The sequence below is a fragment of the Aulonocara sp. 'chitande type north' Nkhata Bay genome, linkage group LG20 (genome assembly GCF_057382095.1).
Source record: "Aulonocara sp. 'chitande type north' Nkhata Bay isolate Kocher_YH1m ecotype deep benthic linkage group LG20, A_spYH_male_GT1.1, whole genome shotgun sequence".
Classification (NCBI taxonomy): Eukaryota; Metazoa; Chordata; class Actinopteri; order Cichliformes; family Cichlidae; genus Aulonocara; species Aulonocara sp. 'chitande type north' Nkhata Bay.
This window is the reverse complement of record NC_141363.1, coordinates 19,550,399-19,573,613: the sequence shown is the minus strand read 5'-3', so window position 1 is coordinate 19,573,613 and position 23,215 is coordinate 19,550,399. Positions and strand designations below refer to the sequence as shown.

Here is a 23,215-nt window from a genome sequence, read left to right as displayed (position 1 = left end):
TGCAGTGAGGAGACAGTACCATAAATGGCTGAGAAGATAATCCAGCAGAAACCTCTCCTCAGTATTTAGTGACGTTTCTAAACTGCCTCATGTGTGCTCACACCTATGAGGTTATATCCGCACATAGGTGTGCATCTGGCTTAGTGGGTGAAAGGAAACATGATCCTAACAATTTTCTCTGAACCTGTTCAAAACTACCTTGTTCAAATGGTAAATGGCCTGTATTTATACAGCGCCTTACTAGTCCCTAAGGACCCCAAAGCGCTTTACATATCCAGTCATCCACCCATTCACACACACATTCACACACTGGTGATGGCAGCTACATTGTAGCCACAGCCACCCTGGGGCGCACTGACAGAGGCGAGGCTGCCGGACACTGGCGCCACGTTCAGGCCCCAAGTCCTGAGCTCTGATGATGAAGTGAATGACATCGATCACCTCTTCATCGTGGCAGATGGTAGTCGGAGCGAGTGAATCTTTTGTCCTCAAAGTTGATGTTAGAAGCAGAAAAAAAAACGGGCAAGAGGACCAGGTCATCTCCAAAGCTGCAGCTCTCCTTCCTGGTCTGCAGGGGTCAGTATTTTTCAAACGGACGGTGTGTCCAGCACATCCCACTGTTGGTAACGTGCTGGTACCACAGCACATCACTGTTTTGGCAAGCAAAGGAGGACCAACAAAATACCATTATCATAAGCTGAAGCCTGATCAGTGAGGAAATCTCATATCCAGCTCAAACTTCCAGCTGCTACTCCAGTAAAAATATCACCATGAGAGATTCCCCAACAGCACAGAGGTAGGGGGCATCATAATCCCCGAGTCTGTATGCACAGAGCCATAATCCAGCCTGTAAGTGAGACACGATTATCAGGATTCAGTTAGTGATGGTTTCAAAAACCTAAAAAATATTCTGTTTGTCACTAACTGGTTTGTGCAGTAGTCCAACAAACATGAGTGGCGCTCGCACACATACAACTGTATCGTTCACCAACCGATCAACTCAGTTATATTTAAATGGGGCAACAGAATTACCTCAAAGTGCTTTATATTGTAATAATACAGAAAAACTCAACAATCATGTGTGGAAAAGTACGGTATTAATTTTATAGCATTTTGCAAACTCAAACAGGCAGAGGCCACTTTTGTCCACGAACACACCGAGTGGGAGTTTTACCTACTTTGCTTTCCCTGCACAAAAATAATAATAACAATGTTGTTGTTGTTAACTGATCACAGTCTGTACTTTTAACACCACAAGAAGACCCAGCAGCACTGTGAGTAGAGCAGAGTGCACTGTACAAACAAACTGCTGCTTTAAGGGTTAAACACTTAAAATAACCAGTAACTGGTGTTATTAAAAACAACGTGCAGTAATAGCACAAAGAAGTCACAGGCGTAAGCTGTTGGGTGAGTGGATAGTGTTTTTGAACAAAGGCAGAGAGCTAAGAAAGCAGTCTGTTTTCAGGCCTTGAAGCTCCGCCCACCTTCTCCCCAAAAACATGTGAGTGTTTTTAAATGTCATACTTTAGAAAAATACAAACCCTGGGCCTCCCTTGTGCTGCAGGACTGAGGGCGGTCTGCTTGTCTCCACCCTGGGGGAAAAGGTAACATCTTCAAGGTTCTTTATTATTTGTCACATGCATAGTTATACAAGTATAACACACAGTGAAATGTAGCCTGACACGCTCCTCGACATGTGCAAAAATTGGGGGGAGGCCGGGGGGGTGTAGAGGAAGAACATATATATATATATATATATATGAAAATTAAAGGAATTGAAATGTACATTGTGCCTTGGTTTAGTGTCTGGAAGAGTCCTGTCTCAGTCAATTATAGATGATGTGAGAGGGCGGGTGTGTGTGTTTAGGGCACGGATGGCCCCCGCCTGCCAGTGGCTGATGCTCTCAGGCATCCCAGGCTGGGCGCTCAGGTGTGTACTGGCTTGGCGGGGCCTGGCGCCCGTGGCTCGGTCCGCTCTGACGCGGTTGGCTGTCGCCACAGCCCCCTCTGGCTGCTGGGTGACCACCTGTCTGGGGCTCTCCTCAGCAGGGTGGTGTGGTTGCCCCTCCGGTGGTCCTCCTCGGGCTCTCGCACTCAGCCTCTGGAGCTCTGGGGCCTGAATCTCCTCCATGGCTGCTTCATGCTCTGGGGGCGGGGCTATGGCTCCCCACACCCTCTCAGAAAGCTACATGGAGAAACCGTGCTGATCCACACAGGTGTGTGTACGCACGCGCACGCACACACACACACACACACACTCAGGTACAGTGTGTGTGTGTGTGTGTGTGTACGCACGCGCACACACACACACACACACACACACACACACACACAGGTACAGTGTGTGCGCACCTGTGTCTTCCTTAGCTGCTACCTCAAAGCATACTGTGCGTTGTCGGGCTTGCATGCTGCTCAGCAACACTCGATATCTATCGTTTACTGTTACTTACCTGCTGTGGTCTGTTCTTGCTTGTTTTCCTTCCAGAAGACTTTAATGTCTTTTTCTTGAACATCTTTTCCTCTCCTATCCCCCAGTCATGTCTGTTCTGTTTGTAATAACTTGAAAGTTAAAAAATAAATGAATAAAATAAAAATAAATCTTAATAATTTATTTGATCTTAATTAATAATAGTAAAGATCAATCAAGTGGACCAATAATGATCCACTTGGAAAAATAAATCCACTGGACAATAACTCTGCCTGCAACAGTGGCGAAGAAGAAGAACTTTTCATTTGTGTGCATTTTGTGCCAAATACATTTCCTTCTGTACGATGAGGTCAGCGCACAATGTTTTGTCCTCTTGGCTCATGTGTCGTCTGATGAAAATATCATGGATGTTTAAACACGCGACACCTGGAATAACAGAAGCAATAATACTTGAAGCTGACTTTACTACCAACTTAAAAATTATAAAGACAAATAATTTATCGAATGAAGGAGTGATGTGGCTGAAGATAAACGGCATCACGTGGAAACTGCACAGAATCAGCTGATAAACAGCAGCTTTGATTGGTCCTTATGGGCTAAAATGGTGCATCAACGATTTGTTGTTGTTGAGTCTGAACTTTAACTGGTGTCATCAGAGTTATCCTTGATTTTGCAGTATGAAACATTTGTGCAGGAACAAAGAGGTGAGAGGAGCAGAGGCAGTAGTCATGTTCATTTACTGTCATTGCAAACACTTTGACACAAACAGGGAAACAAACAAAACGCCAAACTGCAAATCAGCTGCGTTCTTTCCTCCACCCGAGTCAGACAGACAGGAAGAGCTTCTCGAGTTTGTAACCCAGCTCACTGCTGCACATGTGGTTGGCACACTGATACAAACAACAGAATTAAAAAATAAAGGACAATAAAAGCTGAAATCGAACCGGCCTTTAAATCACAATCAGACGTCTGTCGAGCACACAGAGAAAGCTTTCAGGGCTCCAACAACCTGCTTCAAAGTGTTCTCACTTTAATCCACAGACCTAGTGTTCATGTTTTCACTCCCACCTCAAATTAAACCACATCGTTCACAATTCAGGTTTTTAGTCTGAACCCCAAACAGAGCACAAACTCTGCTGGTTCGGTCTTTTTATAGAGTAAAGTCAGCAGGTCGATGAGTTATGAGTCACTGAAGGTTTTCTCTGGTTCCTCCAGACTGACACACGAGCCGATCGCTGCTCAGCTGTTACAAACAAAACAAAAACAGCAGGACAGAAGACCCGAGGTGCGATCGCAAAAGTCTGAGAAGAAATCATGTTCAGAGGCGGCTCGTCCCCGTGCGCCTCTTCCAGCATCGCTCTGGTTTATAGACCGCTCCTCAGGAAGTCCCGCTCTCCGTCGTGTTGACTTCCTGCAGCAGCGCTGAGAGGTCCGGAGGTACCCGAGGAGACGGACTGAAGGGGAGATCGAACGCTCAATCCCGGATCATTGGTGGATGCAGATTCCTGGAAGCTTTGATCATAAATCAGAAGCATGCAGACACACAAACCTAAAAGATTCCTACATAAAAAAGGGACTACGTTAAAAGTAAAGCCGAGCGTTTTCATGGTTAGCTAATCGTCAGCATACAAAACGGTACTGTGGCACGACGGGAGGGGAGGAGTCAGCGTGGGAGAGGGGTAGCGCTTCACATCGGCCTTAAACCAGGAGACCGACACCCGACATCGGTCAGGTGCCTCTTAGCTCATCTTTGGCTAAAAAACTGGGAGAAGACCAACATGAAGTGTTACCCTGATCCTCAACCGCTCAGCTCGACTGCAGGGCGGTTAGAGCAGCGGCGTCAACATCTGGAAACATCTGCAGGTGGACGTGCAGACAGATGTGACGGTTTGAGGAGTTACTGCACATGTGGACACGCCTACGATCTACCTGCAGCCAAGCCTTCTCACATCATCACCATCAGGAGCTAAAGGTTGTTTGCTGTACAAGTTTATGGGCTCCTTCCTCCTCCTCCTCCTCCTCGGCTGGTTCGCAGCAGCTGTTCCTGCGTGTGGCTGCAGTCGGCGTCTCCCTCCGAGGATCCCGGAGGCGTCACACCGCCGTGCAGCATCTGTTCTGGAAGAGCTGCTCGACCACCGTGGAGTCCGCCAGCGTGGAGACGTCGCCCAGCTCCCGCTCGTCACAGGCGATCTTACGGAGCAGCCGCCTCATGATCTTCCCTGCAGACGGAGAGAAGGCAGAGCTCGGCTTCAGCAGAGCGACTACAGGTGCGACCGCGTCAGCCGCAGGTAAAAACGACACACCTGAGCGTCGAGGAGGAACCCTCACACGTCTCTAACGTGAAACAGAGCAGCTAGCTTCGTTACCAGATCTGGTTTTGGGCAGTCCGGGCGCGTTCTGGATGTAGTCGGGTGTGGCGATGGCGCCGATCTTCTCCCTCACTGTGAACACGAAGTATAACTCGCGTCAGATGATGAGAGCTCACAGATCAACAAGCCTGACAGGAACGAAGCTTCGGAGGAGACTTACAGTCCCTTCACCCACCTTGCTTTTTTAGCTCCGCCTCCAGCTCGCTGTTGTACATCACGCCATCATTGAGCGTTACGAAGCAGTAGAGGCTCTCTCCTTTGACCGGATGAGGTCTGCCCACCACGGCGGCCTCGGCGACGGCCTCGTGCTCCACCAGAGACGACTCCACCTCAGCTGTGCTCAACAAGTGACCTGGAGGGCAGACGGGTCACCGTTACACCAGAAATCACCCTCGGGTGTCAGACACGAAGACGAGCGCATAAAACACGCAGGAACGCGCTGAGACGTAAAAAAGCTCAGAACAGACGAGAAGGTGCAAAACAAAATCTATTAAAAGTTTTTAAAAATGATCATTTAATAAAAGAAACTTAATAAAATCAAATAAGAATTAGTTTTGGATTTTATACACTTACAGATCAGAATCCCTGCGGCTGCGTATGAAACAAGTTTACAGAGCAACAGCTCCCTCTGCTGGTCAGACAGGTGTTTAACAGCTGGGTTTCACAGGCAGTCACTGGGTGGTCGCGTCTTACCTGAGACGTTCAACATGTCGTCTATCCTTCCTGTGACCCAGAAGTACCCGTCCTTGTCTCTACGGCAACCTGCGAGAAAATGAAGGGGCGGGATTAAAAAGTTTAGTGCAGCCGAGACGCCGAGTCGTGTTTTAGATCCACAGCAGCTGTGAAAGCCACACAGACCTGTGGCCACGCCCCTTTAGAAACGCCTGGTTAATAATAAATATTACAGGTTACTTCATAAATGAGAAACTTCTGATGTGCTAAAGTTTCAAACGGTCGCTGCAGAGGCCTCAGTCTGACGCAAATACGAGCGAACACGTGAAAAGTTTGTGTCTCTTTGACGCTTGCAGAGTCGAGTCAAACATGACGCGCTGCTCACCGTCTCCTGTGACGTAGTATCCTGGAAACTTCTTGAAGTAGGTGCTTTCAAACCTCTCGTGGCTTCCGTAAACGGTGCGCATCACGCCGGGCCACGGCTGCTTGAACACCTGTGTGAGAGGGCGGAGACAAACGGCAGGTGTGACGCGCTCGCAGACGCGCATGAAGCACGAAGACAAATAAAGGCTCATTTACTCAAGGCTGACCAGGTATCCTTCGCTGGGCCCCTCCAGCTCCTCCCCAGACTCGTTCAGGATGGCCGGCACCACGCCGAAGAACGGGAGCGTCTGTGGGGACACGCGGGGGAGGGGGGAACCGAAAGCAACGAAATGAAAAAGAAAACATTTTTAAAAAGACGATAAATGGTGAGAAAACCTGATTGACTTGTTTCTGCGTTTAATGTCTTTTTACTTCACTTCTATCACCAGCTTTCCTCGCTTCCCTTTTTCCTTCATGAATTTATCTTTAAATGTTTTTGTTTTCAGATTTACAGGTTTCCTTTGTCTTGTTTGTGGTGACAGAAGCATAAAGGCGGGTCTCACCTGGACCCAAACGCATCGTCAGCACTTTCTTAGATGTAAAGTTTTGAACCTTTTAAACCCAAAGTCTGCCAGAGCTCCTCTTCATGCCCATAGTAACTACACAAGCTGTGGAATAAACTACAAACAATAGAAAATCATTTGTGATTCTGTTTTTGTTTGTTTTCAAACACATTTCAGAGGTTTATCCCTCAAAACTGTAAATGCAAAAAAAAATTGCAAATATCCAAGCACGGGAAATTTTTGAGCATCTTCATAGTTTCATTTTTGAGATGCAATAATTTTTATAAACTGCAGGAAAAACAAAATAAATATCATTGTGCACAGTTTTCAAAGAAAACAGCATAAACCTGTTTTCTTTCGAGCCTCTCAGGAACCACACAGGAGTCAAACGTGACGTTCAAACACAGCAGGAAACCTCTGAAAGGCCCTGCAGGGAAAAAACTACGTTTCCACCAAAAATGACGTCACAGATCAGCAACGCTCGTGTCTGGATTATGATGATTCTGTTGTTGTCAGTGCTTTTACAGCATTTTTGCAAGAAGCCGTTTGTGGAAGGAAACTGTGAGCGGAGACTAGATATAAGCAAGTACGACTCGTCCAGTTTCACATGCAAAGAAAATGATTGTGCTAGCCTACGTGGGTGTAATTCTACTGGAATTTAAAAACAGTTGTGCACAGCTGCAAAGAGCTTAAAAGGGTTAAAAGCCTCGATCACTGTTTTATCTTATTGTCTTCATTTAACCTTTTAACGTTTCTCCCAAACACACGTTTGAACCTAAACGTCATGTTCAGCCTTACTCACAGCAGATCCAGGCTTCATGGGCGTGGCCGCGGGCAGAGGAGTCAGGACATGTCCTCCCTGAAAACAGAAAGCAACTTTAATCTCAGGCAGCCGCCCAGCAGGGGGCAGCACAGCCCACAGTCTGAGGTAAAAGCTCAGCAGAGAAACAGCAGGTGCACAAAGAAGCAGAAAGGCAGGTTGGAAATGGAGACCGATCTGTTCTACATAAAGACGTTTGGAAGCGGCGGTGCTGAAGCTGCAGGAAACCATCACTCACCGTTTCCGTCTGCCAGAAGGTGTCGACTATCGGGCACCTCTTCTCGCCGACCACGTTGTAGTACCACTGCCAGGCCTCGGGGTTGATGGGCTCTCCGACCGTCCCCAGAACCTTCAGAGAGCTTCGCTTGTACCTGCACACAAAGGCACAGGTGAGTTACCCCGCAGGCTCCTCGTGGAGGGAGGAGGGGCCTCGGCTCACCTCTGCACCGGCTCGTTTCCAAACTTCATCAGCAGCCTGATGGCGGTGGGAGCCGTGTAGAACTTGGTGACGTTATATTTGTCCACGATCTCCCACATACGGCTCACGTCGGGGTAGGTGGGCAGACCCTCGAACTGACGCACACAAAAGATTCATGTACAAAAATAACTGCAGGAAGTTTGGAGGAAGTTCCAGCCTCTGATCATCAGACAGCTTTGGACTCATCTATCCGGGTTAAACCGTCGCAGACACATCAGTGTTACATCACACGTCAGCCCACACCTGTAAACAGGAAGTCTGAGCGCGCTCGCACACTCACCAGGACGCTGGTGGCCCCGTTGGCCAGCGGGCCGTAAGTGATGTAAGAGTGCCCGGTGATCCACCCGATGTCCGCCGTGCACCAGTACACGTCGTCGGGCTGGTGGTCGAACACCACTTTGAAGGTGGTGGCGGTGTAGAGCATGTAGCCGCTGACGGTGTGGAGAACTCCCTGCAGGCGAGACGAGAGGAGCGAGGAGGAGCTTAAGAGGAGCGTTCATATGCAGAAATGTGAGCAGGCTCAACGTGATCAAAACAGGAAGTCATCAAATGACCCCACAGTTATTCCACTTATGAGCTGCAGTGTGGGTACCACCCGTTTCCAGCAGATCTTAGTAGTTAAATGTGTGGAAGAAGCAGCTGGTGGAGGTGGGTGGAGGTGACGCTCGATGAAAGTTAGGGACAAATGCAATCGCATCTGTTATGTAAATTTGTAATTTATTTTATTTTAGGAAAGTGATTGGTTTATTAGCTTATGGACCCTCCCATTAATCAAGGGCTTGCGAGCACCCTGGAGGCGTGTGGTAAAGATGTTTGTTTGTCAGATGATTTGGCAAACAATGATTTTTTGACCACTTTTTGAACTTGTTAAAGCAGATTAACTTTCGTTTCATTTTAAGCTGTAAGAAGTTATTTGGTTGATTTCTGTTCATAATTTTCCACGAAATAAACATCATTTAGTTTTAAACGATGAAGTCAGAAGTTCTAAAACAAACCTGTCACCACCCACGTTTGGAAAATAAAGGCCGTGACAGTTATAACATTCATGTCTCACTCTCCGGCTCACAGACACCCTGAACGAGTTACTGAAGCTCCGCCTGCTGCGGTGAGCAGGTGATGATGAAGGTGGGCTTTCCTCAGACACAGAGTATCTGAGCAGGACGCCTCATTAAGTGAGACGCAGGTGACCCACAGGTGTGTTTCCTCACCTTCGGCTTGCCGGTCGAGCCGCTGGTGTAGAGGATGAAGAGTGGGTCTTCAGAGTCGCACCACTCTGGTTCACACTCGTCTGAGACGCCACGCAGCAGAGCGTGCCAACACAGGTCCACCTCGGGGTTCCACGGCACCTGAACACGCGCATGCACGCGCACACACACACACACACACACACACACACACACACACACACACACACACGTGAAACTGCCAAAGTCGTGCCTGAAACCCGGTCGATCGGCCTGTAAACATTCAGACCTGTAAAATCTAAGACACCAAACAGTTAGTCTGACACTCACACCTTCAAACTACTGAAGACAGTGAAGAAGAAGCAGCAGCTGTGAATCTGAGAGAACAGAGCCACAGAGAGTTAGAGAGGCCACGCCCACTGGTTTCCTGCGTGTCCATCAGACCCCGGGCGACGCCAGCGTTTTTAAAAACCACACAAAGGAACCTGAAGCCGAGATATTAAAATATGTCCAACGATGAATTTAATGTCAGCGGCACGTTTCAGACGAATCATCTGGGAGATTATCCGATAACTAACGAGGATCCGGAATAAAACGCTCCTCCCACGGAGGAGCAAAGGCTGCAGCTGTCTGGGGCAGGGGCGCGCTCCACCCGGGCACACGCGGCGGTTCAAACTACAGGGTCTCCATCTGGGAATGCCGAAGAAGAAAGCCGTGAACACCGAGCGGGTGGATTTTACATACGTACCAATGTTTGATTCTCAAAGTTACATTTACAAAATAAATAAATATAAATTTTATTGTGTACGTTTCGTAAACTCAGTAAAAACCCAGCTCACTGACAGCACACCTGACGGAGCCAACACCACCTTCAGGTGACGTCTTCTATTCCAGCACCAAACACTGACCTGTGTTAAAGGTCCAGATGTGACTGCAAAAACATCTGGACTATGTAAATGCTTTAAAGCGGACGTGAAGGACGAGTCGGCAACAATCTCCCATTACTCCCAGTGCGTTGGCTGCGTGGCCGCTTGGCTCCATCTCGTTTGCCTTTTTGAGCCAAAAACAATCCGCTGACGAGCCGCGTTCACACAGGAAATCGACCCGGGTCTGATGTCACAGAGTTGCGGCTCCCACGATGCTCGCGGTCGAACAGGAAGATACAGAGCTGACGGGTGAACGTCGAGTGGGCGGGGCCTCGGGTGGGTTCCAGCTAAAATAAATCTGCTCAGGTTTACATGCAGAGGAAAGAAGAGCAATTACCACCCTGGGACCTGAATCTTACCTGGCTGTCGCACAGGTAAGCTCTGGTGGGCAGGTACGTAGCGTGAAAACACGAGGCCCCGCCCACATCTTGGTTAGCGAGGAAGAATCAGAGCTCTGTTTGTATCCAGAACTGGACCTGGTGCACCTCAAGGCTCTAGTTTGGGTCCTGCCTTGGTTGCAGTCTACATGTTGCCACTGGCTCCATGTTCTCACGCTACAACCTCTCATTTCAGGTTGCAGAGGACTTGCATCGATCTGCCTTTGAAAGCAGGGACAGACTCACTGCAGCTGTTATGCAGCTGATGTCAAACAGTGGATGGCTTCAGTTTTTAAATGAAACAAAACAGAAGTTGTCATTATTGGTAACTGGACCAGGCCTCTCTTCATCGTCTCCAGCTGCTCGTCTGCTGACTGGCACTAAACTGAACCCAGTGTCGGCCTCTCACTGGCTCCCGGTTCCTCACAGGGTCCAAATCGTACTTTTTGTTTTTAAATCACAAACCGGGCGAGCCCCTTCTCACCCGTCTGAGCTCCTGTTGGTTTATGCTCCAGGAAGAACCGTGAGGTCCAGGTCAGAACTAAGCTTAACTACTCCTGGACTGAAGTGTGGTGGTGACAGAGGCTTCTCTGTGGCAGGACCCAGACTCTGCAACAGTCTTCCTCTTAATATTAGACCTGCACAAACACTAACACTTTAAATCATCACTAAAGACACATTTTATGGTCTGGCTTTTCACACACGTTGAACATTTTGGTTTTAACAGCCTTATTTGTTGTTGTTTTTATTGACTTGTTTTCCTATATTTTACTGCATCATTGTTGTGCATCTTATTGACTTTACACTGTTAAGCACTTAGTGCAGCATGAGCTGTTGGTGATGTGCTATACAAATCAACCCGACCGTCACGTGTGTCAAAGTGCGAAACATCTGCACCAGATGTGTGATGACATCAGAGCAGCGATGCGGTTTATAACCCAGCCCACCTGATTACCCTGGGAAACAACAAGGGGCGGAGTCCTCTGACATCTACCTGTGGTTCATGTATGTGTCGGCGACACCACCCATAGCTTACCACCGTCAGGCACTGCTGACTCGAGTCATCAATCGAGCGGTGCGAACAGCTTGGTGGGCTCACCTGAACCGAGTAAAAACCAAAGTCCTCCGTCTGTCACTTCATCGTAGCGAGCGCCTCGTTCAGCGTGCACTCTCACTGAGGGATGGCTGAGTCATCGATTAGTCTTCATCCGCGTCTCCGGATTTTATTTTCCGGACAAACGGAGCTCTGATTCTTCCCGACTGGCAGCGTTTAGAGGAGAGAAGCGTTACAGCAGGTTTATCAGACACCGAGTCGTCTCAGGGCGTGGACAACGCCCACAGGCGAGCGCTCGCCTCCGTCAGGACTCACAGGTGAAAGTGCACAACACGAGGAGTGTTTGCACAACAAAGAGAAAGTGTTAGTGTTAATCCACACTCAGAATTCACTTTTTATTCCAGCGAGTTTCAACAGTTCAGACAAAGATGCGACAGAAAGCAGCAGCACTTCCATCTTTGAAGGTTTCCTCTAAACGCAGCGCTGAATGATGTCATTATTTAATGTTCTCCAAATATTTAAAACTCATTTCAGATCTAAAGAAAATCTGTTTTTATTGGTTTAATCTGAACTGTCAAAAATCAGAGGAACAAACTGCTGCTGCAGGTAAAACAATAAATCAGCAACGAGAGCTTTTAAATCTTATCAGAGCTTTTGAAAGGACGATGCCAAAAATGACTGAAAGCTTCCAAACGCTCAGTGAGACTTGAAGCTTTCGCTCTTATCACGTTTATTGTTTCCGCTCCGCAGCAGATTCTGCAAATTCTTCTCAGAGTGAAACTCCCTCTAAAACAAAGAGTCGAAGCAAAGATGTTATCGAGGGTCAGCTGTGAAAATACCTTTGGTACGGGACGCGTTTTCTTTACTCTGCCCGCCTGTTTTTCCTGCTGGATGGGGGGAAGATGGAGGAGGAGGAGGAAGAGGAAGGAGAAGTAATGAGGGAGAAGGATTATTGAAAAGGAAGAACACAAAGATAAAAATCAGGATCCCCAAAATCAAATCGTGACAGTGATGAAGTTTGAAATTTCAGATTTAACAGAACAAAACAGAAAAAGAAAGAAAAGTCAGCATCCTGCAGTTCCTCTAGTGTCCAGCAGAGGCAGTGAGTCACTCCCACTCACTTCCTGGTTTGGTTTCCCCTTTATAAAATTTTCAGAGCCAATTTATAACCAGGAATTTCCACAAAACTCAAACTCTGAACGACTACAACGGAGGTCCAATCAGACGGCTCAGTGGCTACCTCCATCTGCAACAGGAAACACTGCCTCCATCAGGTCAGAAGTTACAGGCAGACCTGATGGTGGCGGCGCTCGCAGTGACTCAGGTGAGGAAGACAAAACCTTCAGGTGTGTGGTTTACCTGCAGATCGGGGCACGGCCGTTTGGCGGGAGGCGACTGCGAGCCCAGAATCCCCTCCGGTTCTTTGGACAGGTGCTTCAGCATGATACAGCGCCCGACCGGAAACCCTCTGCACAGACAGACAGACACACATGCGTACGCGTCACTGTGACCTCACAAAGGTACGCAGCACCACCTAAACTCAAGGCAGGGGTGAGTAGATCCCACACTCTGCACTGCAATAGGAGCTCCCACCCATCAGTGTGTGCAGGCTTGATCATTCTCATGCAAACAACAAAAAGCACATTCATGCTGGAACAGCGATCACACACGTGAATCTATGGTGAAAAATCTACGTCACACCGAGCAGCAAGGTCTCACAGCACCAATCGGAGCACGAGGACCGGCTCCACACCGCGATGGTGGAAGACAGACTACAGGTGATAGCAGCAGCGATGACGTGCAGATACATAACCAGCCCAACACGGCTCGCTCTGCTGCAAGGAGCCGATAAGGAAAGCACAGGTATCAGCGGCGTGCTGCACGGCGCCGCTTTAACACAGAACGAGAGGGCAGCAACGTTACAGGTCACATGATTCCTGCCTTCATTTGTACTCAGTTCATAACAAAAAAAAAAGACTCCTCCCACCTGACTGTCTCAGATTTGCCTAAATGAGAACCTTTATTATGTGTGACATCATCAAACTGAGACAGAGTCGAACAGCTCCAATAACGACGAGCTCTTCCTGCAGCTGCTACAATAAAGTTTAACACGCAGCAGGAAGTCGAGTCTGGAGGATCTGTGACACACTGCGTCACGCCGCTCTGCTGGGACCAACAGCAGCCACGGTTGGAGGGGGTGAAGTCGCTCTGATAGGCTAACACACCTGAGCGTGTACTTGTTTACATATCTTTGTGGGGACCAACAGCCCGTCCCCACAAGCTTGAAGACATTCTTGAGACTCAAAATGTGGCTTTAGCATCAGGGTTACAGTTAGGTCATGGTTAGGCGTTCATGTCAATGACATGTCCTCACTAAGATATGACAACGTGTGTGTGTGTGTGTGTGTGTGTGTGTGTGTGTGTGTGTGTGTGTGTGTGTGTGTGTGTGTGTGTGTGTGTGTGTGTGTGTGTGTCTGTCTGTCTTACTTGTCTCTGCATTTCTGCAGCGCTTCATCAGCTAAGAGCTTCAGGTTGATCAGCTTATCTCCTCGATAGAAACCATCTACACACAAAAGGAAAGATGATTTATCCTGCTGTCAGACACACACACAGACACGCACACACAGACACGCACACACACACAGACACGCACACACAGACACGCACACACACACAGACACGCACACACACACAGACACGCACACACACACAGACACGCACACACGCTCCATTAGCTGGATTACAACCGTTGCTGGTTTCAGTAATCGGGGTTCAGACTGGGGACTCCTTCAGCTCAATGTCAGTAATAAATCTGCGTTAGTGCAGCAAAGAGCTGAAGTCAGCATCCTCCATTAATCAGTCGAACCTCCTCCGTGTCGGTCCGTCAGCTGATCAGATATGCTCTGCGTGGTTTCTGTACGCTGCTGCGTCACTCGAGCACACGGACCCCGACAGCCGAAGCTGTGACATCAGACTGGTGGAGCTCAGCTTTCACTGCAGCTCCATCAGCGAGTCACTCCCCATGAGCCAATCGCTCTCCCTTCCAGCAGAGCTGATGGGAAATGCTTTGCTTTATGCAGCAGCACCTGTGATGGTCACAGGTTAACTTTAGCTTTACTGTAAGATCCCAGCTTTAAAAATCCTCAGCGCCTAGTTTAAGGACGGATGCTTCCTCGCGATAACGTGCACACGGATTAACAAAGCATCAACTCTGCAGCTACGCCTGCACCAGTTTACCGAACCTCCACCTGTGCTGGTCACAGTTAACGGCAGCCACAGAGGCACCGGGCCTCATGATCTGCTTACAGGATGAATGAGTGTGTGGCCAATAACGCAGCAGATTAACTGGATTATATCACCACCCTCTAATCCAGCTAATAAGACTGATTATTGGCCCCAACTCAGCACCTCGGCCAGCGCCTCTCTTCACCGCCACGTCCAGCTTGGTGGGTGAAACGCGTGTGCACGCTGCATAAAAGGTGAAAGCGTGAACTCAAAGGTGCGCGTTTGGTATGAGATCATCAGGACGAATAAACGAGCAACATAAACGCTCCACCCTGACGCCGCGAGCGTCCCGGCTCCACCTCTGGGTGAAGACAGAGATCAATAAAGATGGAATGATTGGCGTGAGCAGCTTTTCGTGGGTCTGGATCTCGCTCCCCAGTTAACTCGGCCATTTCACCTTTTTTACAACCCACGAGTAGCTTATTGTCCAACCAAAGGAGGTCAGAGGTCAAGGTGAGACTCAACACTGCTACCACCCCCTGCAGGATTAAGGATATCTTTAATGAGCGGGAACTTGTTGCAGGTGCGTGAGGCTGACCTGCAGTGATGAGCAGGCAGCACTGAGAGTCCACGATCCTCTCACACAGAGACTCTGCAGAGAAACCTGCAAACTGAGAGCAGCAGACCAGCGTTAGCCTCCATCTTTAACTCAAACCACCGTGTTCACGGGCGTCTGCAGCTCACCACGATGGAGTGGACCGCTCCGATGCGTACGCACGCCAACATGGCGACCACCAGTTCGACCACCATGGGCATGTATATGGACACGCGGTCGCCCTTCTTCACGCCTGGAGACAAAAAAGAGAAGCGAGCAGGATTTACGACTCGATCCAAATATCTGAGCACATAAAACCATCGTGAACGAAACCTTTCACTTCATAGAGCGCTGAGAGGGGGCGGTGCCAGCGAGCGGATAACTCACCCTGAGCTTTCAGGACGTTGGCGAACTGACAGACTCTCTGCAGCAGCTCCCTGTAGGTCACCGTCAGCTCGTCGCCGGGGTCGTTGCCCTCCCTGAAATCAGCATTCAACACATGCATTAAAAACAAACAACAAGATGTAAGGTTTCCTCACATCTCGATGCTTTCGTCCTCCGAGAGCCGATGACCTTCAGATCAGGAAACACATCACTAACACGCGACACCGGGCCTGTCACACGAGCTGATGAGCTCGACGGTCACTTTCCTGATTAAAGCCTCTGCTCTTTGTGCTCGCCAACATCCGTCACATCGATTTCTGTGCTTGCGACCAAAATCTGTGTTTCTGGTTTGTGTTGCACTGTTTTAAGCTCAGATCAGTGACTGCGTACACACAACTTCCACACAAACATAGGGCGTAATTGTTAGCATTCAGCCTCTGCGATGCGTTCCTGAGGCCACAAAGCTGAGAGGAAGTTACAGTGAGCGTCGGCGGGAGGCTCCATGATGCACAGGAGTCGTTCAGGATCAAATCAAACCCTGAGCAGTCTCTCCTCTAGCTAATGTTAGCCAATGCTAGCTCGGCTAAGCTGGCTGCTGGTTTCACATCATTTTAAATCAGCCAAAGTTAAAAACCGTCACTGGATTCACGCAGCGCGGCGCCAAAGAGCAGCAGAGGCGTGATACTCAGAACAGTCAGGCTGATAACGGCACTGCTGGTACTACGTGACAGAAATCTGCACTTTGATTCAGTTTTCCACTGAACGGTCCCAGAGGTTAAAGTAACTGAGGGCCATCAACGACTTCATCAGGCCTCTGTGCAGGAAAACACTGATGTTCATGCTCTCTCAGAACAGGAGGTCACGTCCATCCAGCAGCACACTCGTGTAATAAGGTCAGCCTCCATGTAACGACCAACGACCAACCAGAGCAGAAATTTGGGCAATTTCTCATATTTATAGATCCTGAAGGAGCCACACTGTGTTTGGGTGAAACTAATGATTGAATGACCTTTTACCCCAGACTGGACAAACAGGTTTTGGTGTTCCTTTAAGAACAACAACTCACAAACCAACCAGAGCAGAAACTCCAAGTCTTGGCACAGACTTGGTCTTGAGCAATCTTCACATTGTTGAAGTTGCCTCATGAAAACTTTCTGCTTTTTCACAACACGGCGTCATTCTGGCCGTTTCGGGAACTTGCAACAGCGACACTCGAGGGCACATCCTCCCTCCCTCTCCTGCACACGCGTGCAGTTTGCAGGGATGAGATGAAGCCTTTACAGCAGACAGAGGCGGACGAGCTGCGACAGCTCTGCCTCTGCAGATGATTGAAGCCCGGGCAGCTCGCCTGGCAGCTCGCCGGGCAGCTCGCCTGGCAGCTCGCCGGGCAGCTCGCCTCGCAGTGTTGCAGGCTGCAGACAGAATAATGTGGCTCAGATCCCACGTGGACAAACTCAACTACAAACAGCACCGAAAAACTGCAACTACAACCTCACACGCCTGCAGATTCACACACAGGCGCCCCCCTCACCCTCCTGTTAGATACACCGACATCGCCTCATTTACACACCTGCTGTCCACGCTGCCTGGACGCCGGTGAATCATCTCTCAGCTAGTTGAGTTCACCAACTCCAAACTGGAACCAGCCCAGAACGTGACTCTGTTCAGTGTAGTGCAGCTGCTCATTACACCTGAAACTGTTTGACTGCTGTTCGGAGCGCAGATGAAATTTGGCACAAACCAGGATTGAGGTTTATTTTTAAAAATTCATACATCTAAAAATAAGTTGCATACATTTCAGATCAAAGGCTGATTTTACAGTGAGCTGTGAAAACTTGTCAGTTTTACTTTCATAGTGTTGAACTTACAAACTTGCTAAAGAAAGAAAACGTTTCTTTCACAACAGGAAACTAACACCAAACACATTTCAGCTGCTTTCTAGAGCTTCGTGTTTGCCGTAAGAATGACGTTACGCTCGGCGGGGAAAAGCTGCATAAATTTGACACGTTTCAGGTGTAAAGTGCTTCTTCTGGCTCTCGCTCGTTTGTCGTCCAGTACGGACTGGTATCAGCTGCACAACCAGAACCTCAGCAGCAGCTGGGATCCCAATCTGCCTCTGTCTGCAGCAGCGAGGGGCGTTTCAACACTGCTGTGTGCACGTGCACGAGCGTGCATGAGCGTGTGATGGTGGGAGGGCCGCTCACATATCTGAGCGGTCTCTGTGACCCGCCTGCTGCTCTCAGCTGATTGGGACTCACAGCATGCAGCTGTGCTGAGGTCCCGACCTGTGCAGGCACTTCCAGGCTGATATCCGAGCTGCCGGGTCCGCGTGCCCGCCGTCGGGCTCACGCCCCTCTGGCGTGACTGATTGTGTGGAGGTGCTGGGCCATTTATAGCACCACCACATTAACACTTTCAGAGCTGCACACGTGTCTGTTTGTGCATTTTACAGGAGTCTCAGCAAGCAGTTACAGCACGACCAGAAAACACCTCTGACATCATTTGTTTTAAATTTGAGCCACATCGTTTAATTAGATCGTTAAACGGGACTGCGCACGTTCTCGAGCAGCAGCAGCTAATCTGGTGTCAACTTCTTCAGTGTTTAACAAGCTAACGCACACACTCTGGAAGCAAACACTCCAACAAAAGGTCACGGCGCTTCTTAGCCCAGTCATCACAGCAGCCTGTGTTAGAGGAACACACACACGCACCTATAAATACACAACAGTGTTGGATTTATTTTCAACACTTGGCTCAAACGTCACTGAGACTCCAGGAGCTGTGAGGAGGTTTTTCACTGTCTCACAAAGATCAGACTCAGTCGCTCTGGGTCCTCTCCCCACTCAGAGGGGACCTGCTCAGGGTCTCACGCTCTGAGGAAAGAAGGTCAATACAGGAAAAGGCCAAAAACCCTTAAAATCAGCGGAGCTTCGACTCCATAACCAGCACTGAAACGACCCTGATAAAAACATTAAAATATATTATATTAGCTCCGCCTTGTTAAAGCAAGCTTCCTTCTAGTTGGCTGCCCCACACAAACAGGTGGGTGGAGCCTCTGACATCAACCTTCTCTCACCCCAACCAATCACAGCAGATGGCCCCGCCCCTCCCTGAGCCTGACCCGGAGGTTTCTTCCTGTTAAAAGGGAGTTTTTCCTCCCCACTGTCACCAAAGTGCTCATAGGGGTCATATGATTGTTGGGTTTTCTCGGTATCACCTTGAGGCGACTGTTGTTGGATAAATAAAACTAAATTGAATGAAACTGTGAAGTCAAACCTGGAGTTTTAAAAACATGACATGTTAGACTCGCTTCTCTCTGCTTTGTTATTAATGCCTGAGCATTTTCAGTTTAAATCCTCTAAAACAAACTGAGGTCAGTGATTTATGTGACAGGTTTAATGCTTCCTGCAGGGATTTCTCTCTGCTGCAGGCAGCCCACAGGTAATTCAGCTCTGACACGGGAACAGAGATGTCGAGTCTTAAAGGTGATCAGCTGCACTCGTGTGGAAACATTTTATTACTTCGAGCATTAATCAATAACCAGATTAATCTGCTGGATGACGCTCAGCAAACTTTGGACTGAACCTTCTGGATGCTTTCCAGAGATTGGTGGATAAAAGCCCTCCAGGCCTCTCCAGTGACCTGCTGCTGCTTTCAGAAGCTCTGCTCGCAGCATCCACTCCTCTGTGACCACAGGACAGTGACGCAACGATGAAAGGAAGCCTGAGAGGGCAGAGCTGGCTTATCTAAAATGCCATTTATGTTCAAGTCTCTCAGACTTAAATCATTTTTATTCTGACGTGAAAATGAAACATTTTCTTCCTCCTCAGGCTGTTAGCTTCAGTGACATCACTCGTTTCAGATTCATGGTTGATAAACCCAACCACACAATCTGTTTGAGAGACGGAGACAAAGGAGAGGACGGCGGTGTACCATGTGCCCGTGCTCGGTCCTGCTACTGTTAGTGTTGTATCAGCCCCAAGAACGAACGGCTGGCTTGGACATGACAGCCAAAGTTCAAAGGTCGTGAGAACAAGATGCAGCTACTCAGAGGCCAAAAGCATTTTTAATTTTTTATATATTTGAGCCTGTTGTTTATATTTTTCCAGAATCTCGTATTTTCTTTTTTTCTTTTAAAATATGAGCTTTTACATATCATTTCTATGTAAGTGTTATTTTATTCGTCGAGTTCCTGCATTATCATCATTTTTAACTCATTGCTCTGATTAAGCTATTCCACTTGCATTTAATGTTTTGGCGTCTGTAACACAAACATCTGGGATAAGGTCGCTCCTTATTGGTCGAAGCGCCTGTGTGCTGGCTCACTGTAGCAACCAAACAGCAGTCACACCTTTGCTTTGTGCCAGTGCAGGTAAGACTGATGGAGAAACTCGCGTCTGTTTGGCTTTATTCACACCTGAGATTCACGATGTCGCCCCCACCCATGAACCAGCCCCCGCCTGCACGTGTCTGCCGGGGTCAGGGACTGGAGTCGTGCCTCTCTGTCCTCAGGGCGGACGAGCAGACTCAGCTGAGACGCCGAGTGAGTTCAGAGGGAGAGTCCTGCTGGCCCGACAACCGTCATGAGATGAAACTGGTTTTTGTTCTCCAGCTGTTTACAGGACCCAGTGATAAGAACACAGCTAACAGTGCTAATTTTATTTTAGTTATTTATTGGGGGGGGGGGGTCTCTTGATCAGAGTACACACACACACACACACACACACACACACACGCCTGCATAACCGTGCGCTCATAGATCTGCTGAAATCACAGACACACACTGACCAGAAGAAGGCGACTTTATCGGCGAGCTTCTTCTCGTGGACGTTGCGGTCGAGCAGGTTGTAGCAGATGTTGGTGGACGCTCCCTCCATGCACTTGATGTAGATTTCTCCTTTGGTCACATCAAAGTTGTAGTCGAGGAACTGACCCGTGTGCTTGGTCTTCCAGAAGAAGTCCTTAGCAACGTCGCCCCAGAACTCTGCGGGACAGGAAGAGCGATCAGAGGGAGACGCATCAGTTTGCACATGAACTGTACGACTATTACAACAACAACAACAACAACAAACAGTAAATAAACATGGGGTTGCGGTTCCTTCAGTTACACACCCCGACGCATCTTCCATCACCACGGGCATCACTCCGTCTGTGACATCATCGTTAGCGTGGAAATACCAATGTACCCTTACACTGTATTATTACTGCAGTAACATCCTGGTACCATTTATTATTCTCTTTGTTGTATCACATAATTGCGTGGTTACATTATAACCGCCGTGTTACAGTATTTTACGCCCTGTTGTTCTTCCTGAGGACAGTTTATGTTCCAAGTACAGAGTTTATGCTCGTTACAAATACAGTTCATATTAAATATGTCTGCCCTCCTGACGCACTGCTCTGATGTGTTTACAGTTTGTTTTTAACACTAACACACACACACACACACACACACACACACACACACACACACACACCTGAAAAGGTGTCGCTTACAGCAGAGCCTATAAACAGCCGGCTTTAATCACTGTTAATAATCAACCAACTCAGGTTAAACTGTTTAACAGCTGCTGCTGCAGCCAGACGCCGCTTTGCAACGTTTTCCTCTAAAAACTGTCATCTGTGCATGAAGCCTGCAGCACAGACCGGCTGATATCATGCTTTACACACCTCCCTCCAGGAAACCACCTGAGCAGGTAAAACTACTTCCTTACTGCCACCAAACTAAAATAATCTCAAAGTTCATGTCTATGGGTTACACTAAACTACACTTATTACAAACAGAACAGCAAAACTTTCTTTCAAGTCATAAAGAGAAGTTTCATGTTATTTTTGCCCAAGCGGTCATTTAGCTTCTGAAACAGAACAAAGATGACATGAGTCTTTGCATGGTTTTATGTGACACTCTGCTACATGTTTAATTTTATAGATGCTGAATCTTTTCAGCTTCTTCGGCCTATTGGTATCAAAGTTGTTTCCCATTACAATAAATGGATTACATAAATGCTTGGATCATTCATTGTCACCCTCACTAAACTCTGATGGCTTTAACAGCAGCCTGCGTAGCCACGATGCCAACACGCCGTTGTGTTTCCAGAGGTGACCACATGTGGATGAGAGGGTGGAGTCAAAGGTATCACCAAATGCTGTGCGGTCACCAAGCTGCATCCTTGGACCGTATTAGTGCATCAACCCGGAGCACCGCCTTCTCAGATGATTAGTGCAGTGACCTCACAGCAGACATTACTGGTCACATGATGTCATCACAAAGCTCCAAAAGGCTCCAACAGCACAAACACGATCCAGAGGTCCAGTTCTGGGACTCTATGGGTACCGACTCAGTGCTGGCGCCTCCGCTGGTCACTAGAGGAACTGCAGCTTTCACACCCAAAATCTTGTGTTTCTTTTTGTATTTAATCCATTTCATCTTTTTGGATTTGTGGTTTTCAGCTAACTGGTAAGACTAAATTGGTCTCCATGGTCTCTGGCTATGATGTCACTGCACCTGCCTGATCGCTTGAATCCAAACCAAAGAGCGGAAAATGTCACAGATCAAAGGAGAGCACAGAGGGCACGCGCAGGGAGCGGTGCATCTGTACATGAAGACAGGTCTACACTCCACCCCCGTGCGCGTGCATTCCGGGACTATCTGCACCTGCCCATTCACACTTTATAAGTTTAGCTGACTGTACGATGACGTTTCTGCACTTCTGCTTTAACCCTGACCCATCACCTGTGTCACCTGGGGTCGCAGGTGTCGTCTTTGCTACCTGAGCTACCGTTTTGAGGAGACTCACCGTCCGGGTTGTCCACGGACTTCATGTAGAGCTCTCTGTACTTGTCGAAACTCGGGACGTGAGCCTCCTTCAGCTCCTCGGAGCCGTGGAACACGTTCTCCTGCGGGGGTTTCTCAGGGATCATGTCTGAAACTCGAGCCGTGAGCTCAGCTTCCAGAAGAAACAACGGGTCTAGCGGGCAGGTGTCCTTCAGCTGCAATTAATGAATGGTGGCTACGAGGCTAGCAGGGTGCCAGCTAACGGCTAGCAGCAAAGTTCATTTAGACTTCCTTGTTCTGCAGGAGCTTTTTTGTTGAGCTTCCGCTCAGACTTTGTGTGCAGAAGCCGAGCTTGGACCGTAAACTCGCAGGTGCGTCTGTAAACCGGATCCCAGGTGAGTGTGGGTGTAGCTCCCGTGGACTCTGTCCGCTCCTCTCGAGGAAAGTCCTGCAGATCGGACACGGAGCAGCTAACAGGCTAACGCGCTGAGCTAACAGCCTTCAGGAGAAAGAGAATTCACACGCGTGCGCAGAAGATTCCTCCCGCTTCAGCGTGTAAAGTGTGTTCTGGATAAATGTGGGCAGCAGTTGGACCTCTGGCCGAGCAGAGCCTGTGTGGACTCTCCGAAGGAGCCGCTGAGAGGGTTTCGTCTCTGAGCTGACAGGTCGCAGCTCCTTCTTTTTCTTCTTCTGCTCCAGGAAAGCGTGTGGCGCTGAGCGCTGTTTGGCTCCAGGGGCAGCCAATCAGAGATCACCGCTGATTCGCGGACTCACGGAACTGTAAGAATTTACAGTACTAACAATAATAAACAGGGCTGGTGCTGCATTCAAGTGCTTCTCACACAGGGTTTAAGATAGTAAAAGTTTTGTTTATTCAATTTTGGCTCAGTCTCGGTACTGTGCAAAAGTCTTGAACTTACATTGTGCTGGGAAAATGAGAAATAGGTAAAGCGATGAATGGAAATCCAGTTTAGAAGCCAAAAACAGAATTTATGTGATTCT

The 23,215-nt window shown here is 48.5% G+C and overlaps 1 protein-coding gene across 2 annotated transcripts; it reads right to left on the bottom strand.

Annotated features, from left to right (window-relative positions):
- Positions 1 to 3,148: 3,148 nt before the first annotated feature.
- Positions 3,149 to 22,929, bottom strand: acss2 (acyl-CoA synthetase short chain family member 2). Of its 2 annotated transcripts, XM_086278115.1 has the most exons (19): positions 22,236 to 22,929; positions 20,227 to 20,422; positions 15,442 to 15,533; positions 15,204 to 15,307; positions 15,058 to 15,130; positions 13,722 to 13,797; positions 12,594 to 12,702; positions 12,074 to 12,121; positions 8,902 to 9,039; positions 7,974 to 8,144; positions 7,655 to 7,788; positions 7,454 to 7,586; positions 7,198 to 7,254; positions 6,060 to 6,140; positions 5,855 to 5,963; positions 5,491 to 5,559; positions 4,973 to 5,149; positions 4,795 to 4,869; positions 3,149 to 4,647 (listed from the first exon to the last, which is right to left on the bottom strand). In XM_086278115.1, exons 1-19 carry the CDS (start codon positions 22,357 to 22,359, stop codon positions 4,520 to 4,522), a joined length of 2,094 nt encoding a protein of 697 aa, XP_086134241.1. In that variant the 5' UTR covers positions 22,360 to 22,929; the 3' UTR covers positions 3,149 to 4,519. The 2 variants fall into 2 exon arrangements, with proteins under 2 accessions (XP_086134241.1, XP_086134242.1); XM_086278116.1 differs by lacking the exon at positions 12,074 to 12,121.
- Positions 22,930 to 23,215: the final 286 nt, after the last annotated feature.